The following is a 14065-nucleotide window of genomic DNA, read 5'->3' on the forward strand; positions in this document are numbered from 1 at the left end:
TACTAACAGCCTGCAGCCTGCTCGCTAGTCCTGCCTCTACTAACAGCCTGCATTATCCAATTCATATCAATCGAAATAACGTATTGTTTTCATCTCTCTATATCTATCTATTAATCATTGTTACATGAAAATATGTTTGCACCAGATTTAGCAGAAGCTCATTTCCATCTGTAGTCTATCCAGCTGCTAACTGTATTTGAGTGAGTTAAGTCTTGGTGTTATGATAGACTCAGACCTAAGCTTTAAATCACAATCAACATGTTGACAAAAACATAATTCTTCCACCTTAGAAACATAGCTAAAGTACGGCCATTTATAAATCAAAAGGACGCTGAAAACCAGATCCATGCCTTTATCTCAAGCCGACTCGACTACTGTAATGCACTCTTTACCGGCCTCCCGAAAAAATACGATGATAACTATTTTATTGCAATGCACTATTGCATTATTTTATTCTATTTTACTAACTATTTTATTGCACTGCACTATTTTACTTTGTATCAGTGATAATCAAATCAAATCAAATCAAATTTATTTATAGGGCCCGACAACACACGTTAATGTCCCCATGGGCCGTACAGGTCTTCTTTAAACAAGTCAAGAAGAAAACATAACAATAAGTCAAGAACAGAACAAGAACACCATAAGGTCCAAACATTTTTAGATGAATGCAAATAAATGAAAGAATGCAAGCACTCCCAGACATACCCCACGCGAAGGTAAGGAAAAACTCACTAAAACCTAACAATAGGGAAAAAAGCTCCACAGGCAGTGTGGAGGAGAGAAACCTTAGAAGGGCCATTCAAGGGGGGATCTCCCTTCTTAGATGTTGGTGATAGTAGTGTTGCAGACGGACAGTTGGTAAGCATGCACTCATGTGTGTGGTGAAACACAGATGAGTGCATGCAATAGCAACTGTACATTTTGAAAGATTAAAGATAGAGCTAATAGCGATAGCAACTGAACATTTTGAAAGATTAAAGATAGAGTTGATAGCGGATCTATTTGAGGCACAGGGGCGGCGCAAAGAGGGTCACGTCCTCCCCGTCTTAGTCACGGGACATTCAACACTCCGGTCGTTGCTCAGGGACAGCCGGAGACAGGGAGATAGGGGGTGGCGCAGAGAGGGTCGCGAACTCCCCGACATCATCGCGGGACATCCGGCACTCCGGTCACCACTACGAGACCTCCGGAGACAGGGGGGCACGCAGAGGGGGTCGCAATCTCCCGGCCTTCGTCACGGGACGTCCAACACTCTGGTCAACACTCCAGGACAGCAAGTCATAGGGAGACAGGGAGACGGGACAGGCGTTAGACAGCTCATGAGATTGTAGTAGGCGGACATAGCAATAGATACAAGTGGTAGGCATATATGTGAATGGAGTAGATATATGAAGTAAGCGTATTATGTGAATAGAATAGAAGTACTTAACCCAGCAATGAAACCGCGTTGACTGTTAATCTGTTAACAGTCTGTTAATACTGTTAATCAGTTGACAGGACCACGGACAGACGGCGGTGAATAACTGATCCAAGGCCTCGGAGGTGCATGTAGAGCAGTCACTACAATCTTGGCCAAGACCCCGAGGCATCCATCACCTTAGTCAGCGCTAGGAGACGGGCACTCAGAGAGAGGGGGGAGGGAGGGGGGGGGGGGGGGGGGGAAAGAGGGGGGGGGGGGGGGGAAGAGTTAGAGAGTTCCCATGTTTGTGGTGCTGCAAAGGAGCAGACATGTAGTACCCTGTAGTGCCATGTAGTACCATATAGTACCCTGTAGTGCCATGTAGTACCCTATAGTACCCCGTAGTGCCATGTAGTACCCCGTAGTACCCTGTAGTGCCATGTAGTACCCTGTAGTGCCCTGTGGTACCATGTAGTACCCTGTAGTGCCATGTAGTGCCATGCAGTGCCATGTAGAGCCATGTAGTACCCTGTAGTGCCATGTAGTACCATGTAGTACTCTGTGGTACCATGTAGTACCCTGTACCCTAACTAAACTACCCTATAGTAAACTACCCAGTGGTACCATGTAGTACCCTGTACCATAACTAAACTACACAGATTAATCTAAAGGTCAGTCCCCGACCAGGTGAGATCAAGGTAGGTTGAAGGAGAGAGAGAAAAGATGAGTCTTAAGCAGGGATTTAAAAGCTTCGACAGAGCAGGCGCCCCTGATGACGGCAGGTAATTTGTTCCACAGGTAGGGAGCGCGGTAGACAAAGGCTCTGTGGCCGGCGGATTTCTTTTTAACCCTAGGGGCCGATAGAAGCCCCGCATTTTGTGAGCGCAGAGCACGAGCGGGCGAGTATCGGGAGATGAGATCGGATAGATAGAGCGGTGCAAGCCCATTTAAAATTTTGTAGGTGAGGAGTAGCACTTTAAAGTCAAACCGTAAACCGTCAAAACCGTCAACCGTCAAACCGTAAACAAAGACGCATATTAACACTTTCAGCGCCAGATGGCGCTGTTTACTGTTACTGTTGAAAGGCCAGCACCTTTTAACATGGGGATACGTGGCTGTGTTTGCAGGCCTAAAGCTATATTATATTTTATAGCTATGGATCTAATAATATAGTCGATTGTCATTGAGTTTCTTCCGGTCAAGATGCAAAAAACAGATCATTTTTCCATCCATACATATCCGTTTTATACCGTCGTGAATATGAGTGTAGTTTCAGGGTGGTCTGGTGTCATTTCCAAAATGACAGACACTGTAACTGAGGGGTTACAAAACCCTGACTGTATTAAAGATTGTGATAGATTAAACCACTGCTAATTATTATTATTATTACTTGCCAGAAAGTACAGTTATAATATGGCAGACACTCAGAATAATACGGCACGGTGACAAAGAAATATCATTTAGAGTATTTATTATTATGCAGCAATTGTACAGAATGGGAATTAAGGGTCGCGCTTGTATGGCGAAGAATATGAATAAAGTCAGTCAGTAGCAAAGTCAGTTGGAATGAATAATTCCTAAGCTGGGATACTAGACTAAACGCCGCCTGGCGTAGGATGGCACTATAGTGGGCAAACGATGGTACCGCTGGAGACAGGGGGTGTCCTCCCAGAGATGTAAGCTCTGGAGGAAGGAAGAATGTTCGGATACTCAGTCTGTTCACTTGAAGAAAGGGGGTTCTCGTACGGAATCCAATCCTTGTAATCCAAATGCTCAGCAACAAAGCAATAGCTGTAATCCAATTGCCCCGATAGCAATGACGATAGCCAGCTAAGATCTTCAAGGTGGTTAAATCCAAACGACAGTGGGTATTAACGAGGCTCTTCTCCACGGTAGTACGTTCCACAATCACTATAATCCAACCAATACTGGTTCTGCAATCGCCGCTGTAGGTTCCAATATGCACATGTCCAGTAGGTCCACGACTAGGCCCTCCTTGTGTACTGGCACTAACTACTAAGTCCACGCACACTTGCTAAGGTTGCACTAGTTACTAAACGAACGAACTGCTTGGTAATGCCGCACACGAACGAACTGCTGTAGCACGATTCACACTAAATGACGACTCTTTACTTCACATTAAGCTAAGTCGAACTTGACGTTACTGCATTAACTCTGACACTTTTACTATTCACTTCGCACGTTAGGTTCACAACACTCTGTTTAGACGAACTGCTTCACACTACATTAGAATCACACTACTGCTGCTGCGCCTTCCACGATATATATACTTAAGTGGCTTTCTAGTGCCAAGCCTCAGCTCTCGTCTCGAATCAATGCGCCGGCACCAGGCATGTTCCAACATGCCCAGACTCGCCTTTGAACCTGACTTCAGGGGCGCGTTGTCTGGCGCCGAGAACGTCAAGGGCGTTATCCAATGAGGAAAGTGAATATTACTAGGATTTAAACGCAGGCTTAAAGGGATATAGCTTATATATATAAATAATATACAAGGTATATAAAACAATAAACGTAGATTCTCCGCTTTAATCTGGCCCTTCACAACAGACACCAAGCCACATAGTTTCAAATGGAGTGCAATAGCGGCCGCAAGGTGTTAGGCGGCGGTATTGGACTTTTGAGATCTCAGACCCATCCCCAGTGACAACACAGGCTGCTGGCATGTCTTTATGAATGGAAATATCGAATAAAAGAAACAACGATGAAAACCTGACTATACTCTGGTTTTCGGGGGTACTGGCACTCAACGTTCGGCGAGTTAACCCTAGATCTTAGATCCTAATACGAAAAACGATGTGATTTAATGTTCTATGTCTTACCTTGACTTTGTCTATTTTACTGCTATCTATTTTATGCTTTATGTCTGCACTTTATGCATTGCTCTTGATCTGCCAATGTTGTGCTCATTTTATGCCTGTCTTTTTGTACTGCTGTGAAGCACTTTGAGCTGCAATTCTTGTATGAAAGGTGCTATACAAACAGTGTATTATTATTATTATTATTATTATTATTATTATTATTATTATTATTATTATTATTATTATTATTATTATTATTATTATTATTATTATTATTATTATTATTATTATTATTATTATTATTATAAATTATTGTAGTTTGCTTCATTAATTAAAGGGTGTGAATTTAAGTGTTCTATAGTGCCTTTTGTCCGCTTTAAGGTGGTGGTATAAGTTAAAGGTTGTGGTGTCGAAGTAAAAGAAATCCGTGCCCACTAACGCGGGCACCTATCTGGGCTAAGCCCCGGATCTCCTACAATCCTAAATCCGCCCCTGGTCCCGATCGCATTTTTTTGCTCCCGATCCGATTCCGATCATGTGATTTTGAGTATCTGCCGATACCGATCTTTCCCGATCCGATCTTTCACATTAGTAACCAATTTGACGCATTTTTGTCAGAAACTGGCGAAGCGAGACAAGCCCCTCTGTTGCCTCAATAGCCCCAGTCGAGCGCGGCGGCTCATATTACATTCACCCTGAGACCCTGAGAATGTGCTTCATACGAGAAATATTCAAAGTTTCAATTTATTTGTACATTTGTATACATTCACAGTGTTCGACTTACGTAATGATTTGCTCCATTTTGGTCTGAAACGCTGACAATAATCCTCACAACGCGAATGTTGACGTTATCCAGGTGAACGTTCTTCATTCAAGCGAGGCATTGCAATCAATACAGCTGTTTGGCAAAGCACCAGCCGCCGAGTCCCCCATTCCTTTGCTCGCTCTAGTCACATAACGTGACGTATTAGATTGGTCGTGTTGAACGCAGCTCTGTTCTTTCCTCCATGCGGAACGTCCGCCTTGCAAACATTGCAACTGGCTATTGGACTGGCTTCGGTTTCAATTTTAAAATGCTTCCAAACTTCTGACATTTTGTCTAGACTCCAAGTCATCAGGTGGACCTGCCGGTGTTGTGGGAGCGACGTGTTGTGAGGTCTGCTATTTTCGGCATACGTCAATGTCGTGCAACGGTGTAAATCAAAGGAAATGCGTTTGTTTTGGCAAATTCTTCTGCTCTGTGCGACAATAAATAAATGAATGATGCTATGTAATTTAAAACCAAAACTAAGGCTGCCTCAGTATGAGTTTAAGACGTGAACATGGTCATGTTTGTTGAATAAAATAAAAAAATTAAATAAAAATGTTTTACTCCCGACCCCCCCCCCCCCCTCCCCCCATCCCGATCTTCTGAAAATCATGTGATCGGCCCCCCGATCCCGATCCCGATCACGTGATCGGATTGGGACATCCCTAGTCCTACTGGTACCCATTAAATACCCTAAACCGCCTCATTCTCCTGTTCTGCTCTTGGGTTCAAACCTAGACGCCACCCTAACACATCCTTTATTTTGTGTTTAGTGTTCATAATTATTTATAATTAGCGCTTTAATTATTTTCTTTATTATTTTATCCTTTTGTTTAGTTTTTTTGTGTAAAGCACTTTGAGCTGCAATCTGTATGAATGGTGCTACATAAATAAAGTTATTATAGTGTAATATCTAATATCTTGAAGTCATGTGATTATTACATTAAGATATTTACAAATATAGCCTAGCTACATCTCTTTTAACATTATATTCAAAGAATCAAAGAAAATAGCATCCTTGATTGACAGGCGTAGTTGTACATAAATCAAAACAGTAAGAAATTGACTGTTTAGCACCACGATGTAGCCTTCTCCCTCCACACTGACACCTCACTGCCACGTAGGGTCTGCTGCTTTTATTCATGGATTGAGTCATCCACTCCGAGTCTCAGATTGGAAGTTATTTTGTTCTATCTATAAAAATATATATATAAATATGCGTGGGCCTATACAGGCAGAACGAGAGAGAGAGGGGGCGTTCAATGGAGAGAACTGATACATATTTTTTGAAGCAGCATAGGTCAATATTGCCATCTTGTGGATAGAGCGTGTTGCATATTATCATCAAGATTAGTCAAGAAGAGTGACCAGGCTTGAAACAGTCACAAATCTCTGATTAGCCCACTATCGAGTTCCACGTTTCACCACTTAAGATAAGATAAGATAAGATAAGATAAGATAAGATAAGATAAGATAAGATAAGATAAGATAAGATAAGGATATATTAAACTATAAACTATTTATAAACTAAACTAAAACTATTTATTAAACTATAAAGCCTTGTACATAATTTACTGCTCACTTATACTTCCTTACATATCTTACTGTGTGAAAGTATGGGGGTCAACATTTAAAAAGACTGTCAATCTGATAGTCTTACTGCAAAAGCGGGCCATTCAGAGCCTTTTTAAGGCTGGTTACATGGACCACACAAATCCACTGTTCATAAAGTCTCATGTTATTACATTTTATGATTTGGTTTATTATAAAATTATGCAAATAATGCACAGAGCTAAAGCAAAGTTACTCCCGGACGGTGTGCAAAGGTTTTTTCAATACATGAAAGAAAATATGATTTGAGAGATATTTGTACATTCAGTCTGTACCTTTTCAGTCACTGCCAAATCAAATATTGTTAAATGATTGTGCATATTGTATTGTGGTGATGACTGAATAAAACTACTACTACATATTCCTTTATTGATCCCCTTGGGGAAATTTGGGGTCATAGCACAATGGGGGGGGGGGGGGGGGGGTACAGGTATAGGTATGGGCAGGGTAATAATAGTAGGACGACATTTATATAACAACATGGTTGACCAAAGTGAATCTGAATATAAGAATATGAGAAAAAATAAACAGTGGAGAGTGGAGTGGCCGAACGTGCTCCTCATCTTGGCTTTAGCGGCCAGCTTCCTTCTCATCCTCCTCTCTGCCACCACCTCTGCTCTAGTTTGACCAGCTCAACTCCTACCATGGAGCTAGCCTTCCTCACCAGCTTGAGTTGATGCCCCCCCCCCAGACTGGTAAACCGACTGCAGCAGTCTATTGCACACATTGAAGGACCTCAGAGTCTCCTCAGGAAGAACAGCCTGCTCTGTCCCTTCCTGTAGACTAGAGGGCCCGTGTTGTCTGACCATTCTAATTTGTTGTTCAGCCTACTCCAAGGAACTTGTGCCAAAACGGGCCCTGTTTTAGAACGTCTTAATTCTCTAGCAGAATTGATAATTGTATCTATGACTGGCTGCATGAGCAGAGATACACTTCAATTTACTTACATTCGCACGAATCTTCGTCTGTGCGTGTCAATGTGTGCATGTACGTGCACGATACCCATGTCCCTTATTATCATGCCTTTCCAAACTGTTTATTTATTTAATTGGGGGGGATCACACTGCACAACACAAGCCAATTACATAATTAAATTAAATGTTTGCCCCGAGCACGGGATACAAATAAAGGTTCTTAGAATAAGAATACAAGTTAGCATAAGGGGGAGGAGGACAATGCAACATGGTCTGCTGGAACATCATGTCGATTACTTCCAGACAAAACAGATATGGACTGCAAACAAGGTTTGTGCCTTTTAACTTTTGCTTGTTGTGTTTTTGCTACTTTCGTCGTGCTCAGACTAAACCGCGGGTATATTCGGTTTCACTGTCCCAATTACCCGGGTGGGCGGAGTTTTCCCCCGGTAATTTTTTTAACGTTTTTGAACGGTCTGGTGTGTTCGGTGTGTTGAAAAAGCGCTTCCTTAAGTAAAGGTAGATCGTAGCCACCGGAGGAGCAGAATCGCAGTGATGACAGTTTAGTTGTACAGTCTAAATATGTAAATATATATATATATATATATATATATATATATATATATACAACAACATCCAGGAACACCCTGCCTAAAGCTGTAAAGGAATGTGAATCACTACCCACCTTCAAAAACACTCTCAAAAAACACCTACGTGAGACTGCAATTCGAAACTGGCCCCTACAAATGTCCTAACCTAGTTGTACAGTAAATGACCAAGTAAGGCTTTGTCAATATTCCAATGTACAGTGTAAAATGTGTGTGTGTCCCCTTCCCAACCCCCCCCCCCCCCCCCCCACCTCCAATGTACAGCCCGCACCCAACCCACCCAACCCCACCCCACCCAACCAACCTCCTCCAATGTACAGTTTCTATGCCAAATGTATATACACTCCTTTTCTGGACACTTTTGTATCACAAACTACTGTATTTGCAAATCTGATATGTCATAAATGTATAGATGTAGCAGTACTGTCTATCTGTATGTCATGTATGTCATATATGTTATGATGAATTGAAAATGGGGGACCCTGATGTAAACAAGTCGAAAGTCTTTCTCTGGTCTGCATCCCCTTAACAATTGTATGTATTGAGCTGTACTGTACTGTACCCATTCTGCAATCTGTTAATAAACTTTTCAATCAATCAATCAATCAATCAAACCAGACTGTGCGCCTGAACGTTCGCTCCGTTTGTCGCTCTCTGAACGCCACCCATGTCAATAGGGTCCAGCTGCAGCGCCGGAGAATCCTCTCACTGGGCAAGCCTGTGGCAGCCACGAACCACACGCTATGAACGTGTGTTATTGGATTGATTGATTGATTGATTGATTGATTGAACATTTTATTAATGTCCGCCTTGTTTCGAACTGGTTATGCTTAGGCCCTCTTTCGAAGTCGGTTATGCTTAGAGTTTGGAATCAGGGCTGGTGGTCTATCGCCCTGCTCTAAAGATAAACTCTAAGCATAACCGACTTCGAAAGAGGGCCTAAGACATAAAACAGGGACACGTCCCCAAGGACTTCAAAATTGCGAGAGTAACACCCCTGCACAAAAAGGGCAGCAAATTATACCCAGGCAACTACCGCCCTGTTTCTATCCTTACCTCCATCTCGAAAGTCATTCAGAACATCCCACTCCACTGACACATGCCTTCTCTATTTAAATGACCACATCAAACAAGAGGTGGACGCGGGCAAATACTGCGGCATGGTCATGCTGGACCTACAAAAGGCCTTCGACACTGTCACACCATTCTGATTGACAAGCTAAAAGCAATTGGTTTTGATAGTCTATCAGTAAGCTGGATGCAATCCTACCTGGAGGGGAGAGAACAGATGGTGGAGGTAAACGGTACGCTTGTATCCTTTCGGCAAGCAACAAGCCCTTCCGCGTTGCTCTGATTGGCCGAGCGCGCGCATGCGCATGAGCCGCGACAAGCCCCTCAGCCAGGCAGCAATCCTAAACTCCGGCCTAACGCAATTTATACAAATGGAAGTATTGATTTTGCCATAACGAATCATTAAAAAAATATACCGTTAACTGGAATATGTTGTTTCTTTACACATATGTTGGATTATGTAATTGGGTTGTCATGACAAACCAATAAAAATCGCGAATTAACCGGTGGCTACAACAACACACAGTAACTACATGCATCATTGTTTACAATGAACGGTGCATGGGGCTAATCGAAAGGACTGGACACGGACAAAATCTGCATATGGCTCGCTGATAACAAACTATCATTACACCTGGGCAAAAGAGAGTCCATTCTCTTCGGTTCAAATAGCAAACTCAGCAAGACCGACGGCTTCTCAGTTACAGTGGGTGACAATATTGTCACAAGGAAAGATGAAATTACATCCTAGGTTCCATCCTAGAGGCAAATCTTTCCTGTGACAAAATGGCATCCAATGTAATAAAAAAAGTCAACCAACTAACTTGATTCTTGTACCGGATCTCCTCTCTGGTAAACAAGAATACCCTGAAGACTCTGGCAGGAGCACTCATTCAAGGGTACTATGACTATGCTTGCACCTCATGTCATGGTACCAAAGCACCTCAAAGGCGCTAAAAACAAAATTACAAACATCTCAAAACAAACTGGTCAGACTACTGCTTGACCTTACTCCTAGAACCCACCTCACCCCTGCCCACTTTGACAACCTAGGATGGCTTAGAGTAGACGACAGAGTACAGCAACTTGCAATGGGCCTGGTCTACAAGATACACTACACGACTAAGGTACCCATGTACATGTCAAAATACTTCCCAAAGGTCAGTGAATACCACGATCACAACACCAGAGGGAGCTCCACAAATCATGTTAAACCCAGATTCGGCTCAAACAAGGGACTAAACACGTTTAGCAATTATGCCACATCAATGTGGAACGCTCTACCCAAAGCTGTAAAGGAATGTGAATCACTACCCACTTTCAAAACCACTCTCAAGGGACACCTACGGGAGACTGCAATTCAAAACTGGCCCCTGTAAATGTCCTAACCCAACCCCCTCCAATGTACAGTCATTTACCTAGTATGGTTTTGTCAATAGTCCAATGTACAATTTTGGTTGTTTGTACAGTGTCTCCCCCCCCCCCTCAATGTACAGTTTTGCTTGTTTATACAGTGTTTCTCCCCCCCCCCCCCCCCCCCCCACACAATAAAGACTTCTAGTCTAGTCAATGTAAATTACCCAGTATGGTTGACAATATCCCAATGTACCCAACCCCCCCCACACAACCCCACCCAACCTCCTCCAATGTACAGTTTCTACGTCAAATGTATATACTCCCTTTTCTTGACTCCTTCTGTATCACAAACAGTACTGTATTTGCAAATCTGGTATGTCATAAATGTAGCAGTACTGAATATCTGTATGTCATGCATGTCATATATGTCCTGATGAATTGAAAATGGGGGACCCTGATGTAAACAAGACGAAAGTCTTTCTCTGGTCTGCATCCCCTTAACAATTGTGTGTATTGAGCTGTACTGTATTGTACCCATTCTGCAATCTGTTAATAAAGTTTTCAATCAATCAATCAATCCCCTCCAGGTAGGATTGTATCCAGCTCAGACTGTAGGCCTACTGTACTGTACCCATTCTGAAATATGTTAATAAAGTTTTAAATCAATCAATCAATCAAGCATAACCAGTTCGAAACAAGGCGGATATTAATAAAATGTTCAATCAATCAATCAATCAATCCAATAACACACGCTCACTTAAAACAGCGCAGGTTCGTGGCTGCCACAGGCTTGCCCAGTGAGAGGATTCTCCGGCGCTGCAGCTGGACCCTATTGCCCATGTTGCGCCATTTTGAAAGTAAACGCAGGGAGAGGCAGAGAGGCGAGACAGGGAAATCTCAAAGTAGAGTACAAAGTCTAAAAGGCTTTCCCCGGCTACTTGGAATTCACTTTCTTTGTTTGCAAACTATTTTATTAAGCCATCTAGCCGACTTGTGCCCGGGGAGGTACACGGCGGCCCTCGGAGTCGTATCTCCACGCCTGCATACAGTACTGCTCTCTCTCTCTTCAGTCTCTCCAGGCAGGCGGGCAGGCAGGGCCCAACAAGCCCGCATCAAACACCCCCTCGCTCTGGGTCGCTCACCATGGCAGGTAACGTTAAGAGTCCACGTCACTTCATTTGTATCCAGGTAGCATTAGCTTAATTGGTGGTTTATTATGATGATTATAAACGATATACCCAGCAGAGTGTGTGTCTTGTTCATCATACCGGTGGATCTGTCTTTATCTCTTCTGTTATGGCTCAACGAGCTAACGACAGCTAGTTAGCTAGTTGGTTGGGATACCGTTTGCTGGGTGTGATATATATATATATATATATATATATATATATATAATATCGATCTCTGAAAACACATCCACGCATTCTAGGACCATATATTGCGGCCGATGTACAGCACAACAGAATGCTTACGGTAGCTAGTTAGTTGGTTAGTTAGTTAGCTCTGAGGCTCTGTGAGTTTGAGGTCAGATGTGGCCTTGTTCCCACATCAGTAAATAAGCTAACTGGCTAATTCGGGCTAACGCGTGCAAACTTCAGATGTTTTAGTTTGAGCCTGTGGTTTGTTTATGTGTGCAGGAGCCGGTGACGGGACCAATGATGTGCAGTGGTGCTTTTCACAAGTCAAAGGAGCTATCGATGATGATGTCGCCGAAGGTAAGTGTGTGTGTGGTGATCATGATTGAATGAAGTGGGAGCCTTTAGGTGTGTCCCCCCCAGTCAGACTAGTGTACAGACCTAACTTGCCTCGCACAACGTTACAACTGGCTAAGCTGTAGGGCTAAAGCAAACTGATTTAGCTAATTACAATACGTGATTGTATTTCGTTTTGTGACTTGGGTTTCCTTGCCCGAACAACTAGCTAGAAGTAAGCACAAGCCGGCACTACTTCAAGCGAAAAATCCACCCTGAAGTAGAATTCACACAATGACACTTCTATAATATTGTACAGCTCAGTTTGTGAATATGAACAAGTCTCTTTTTAAATGTTTTGGGCTATGGTGAATTGTTCAATATTCAAATAAATTGCAACAAAGAGTGTTGCATTAGTATAGGGATATCTATCAAAATCAATCATAGCAAGAGGTTGGAACTTTTCAGGCAACCATGCTTCCAAATTAGTTATGTAGAAAAGCCTTGCGTTGTTTTGCCTTGATCCGAATGCATTGATGTCCACTATCTTACTTTGATGTGATACCATTGCAGGTTTAGTTTACATTATTATGGGTGCACCAGATTAAGCAAGGAGCTCATTTCTATCTGTAGTCCCAGAGACGGTAAACAAATAAGTGCAAAACAGTCATATACAGTACAATCAAAGTCCTACCCTCCACCCCTCCCTCTCACCTTTCAATGAAAAACACAATACATCATATACAGTACACTACGGAAAATGGTAACTGCTAATATTTGAGGTTAGATGAGGATCAGATCAAGCGCATTATCAGAATGCATTTTTTTATTTCATCAGTGCTGGTCTATCACTACAGCAACTTGGGGAAAAGAACAAAGATTAGATTTAGATGAGAATCAGACCTCTCTCTTACCAGTTCTTTGTGCTGTTTTGGTCACAGCGGTACAGACTAATGACTAGCGTCATGTTATTGTATAAAAGGTAGTGTATTGTAGTCCATAATGGGTACATTGGTAACATTTGTACTGTATAGGCTATGGTGATCCAGAATTAGGGATGCACCGATACTGGTATCGGATATTCGTCTGATATCCGATGTATTATATATGATATTCTGGCATGGTAATGGTAGAAAGACATAAATATAGGCAATACAATTATAGTAAAGATGATAATAAACGGTGTAAACAATATTGTATTTTGTATACTTGTATGCCGTGACAAATAAAACTCTTGACTTGATAAGTAACTCAGAATATGAGAATATCCCCAATACTAGGATCTGATGCCAAAAAACATGTGTAATATGTCAGAAATTAAAACTTAAGTGACTTGATTCTGCTGCATTTTTGGCACACAGAAGGATGTTATCTCTAATGAATAAGTCTAGGACAAGAATAAGTACAAGAATAAGTCTAGGCAGTGATGGTATTATTTCTGGGACATGCATTGACCATATTTATACAAATGTTTCTGAACAATGCTCTAAGGCTGTCTCTGTCCCTGTAGGGTTCAGTGACCACAATATAATAGCTGTCACTAGAAAGACAAAGGTTCCAAAACTTAAAGCTAAAATCATATTAACACTGTCCTATAAAAGATTTAATGAAGATTCATTTATTGATGAAATATCCAGTATAGATTGGAACATGGTGTGTAGTGAGGATGACCCTGAAGCTGCCCTGGATTTATTTATGTCAAGATATACGAGTGTTGTAAACAAGTATGCTCCTTTAAAAAAATTCACGGTCAAAAATAGATCTGCCCCATGGCTTGACAGCAGT

The 14065-nt window shown here is 42.2% G+C and overlaps 1 protein-coding gene across 2 annotated transcripts in view; it reads left to right on the forward strand.

Moving 5' to 3' along the window:
* Window positions 1-11461: 11461 nt before the first annotated feature.
* Window positions 11462-14065, forward strand: part of LOC311235969 (serine/threonine-protein phosphatase 2A 55 kDa regulatory subunit B alpha isoform-like) — a gene marked incomplete at its 5' end in the record, with an annotated part of 54487 nt that continues 51883 nt past the window's right edge. The window contains 2 exons of one of the 2 annotated variants that reach the window (XM_084323515.1): window positions 11462-11739; window positions 12227-12304. In XM_084323515.1, coding sequence (XP_084179641.1) covers window positions 11733-11739; window positions 12227-12304 — 85 coding nt within the window. Of the gene's footprint in view, window positions 11740-12216; window positions 12305-14065 lie in introns of those variants that run through there. The other variant, XM_084323514.1, reaches the window with a different exon arrangement.

This window comes from Notolepis coatsorum (assembly GCF_963971535.1).
Source record: "Notolepis coatsorum genome assembly, chromosome: 10".
In the NCBI taxonomy this organism is placed as follows: domain Eukaryota; kingdom Metazoa; phylum Chordata; class Actinopteri; order Aulopiformes; family Paralepididae; genus Notolepis; species Notolepis coatsorum.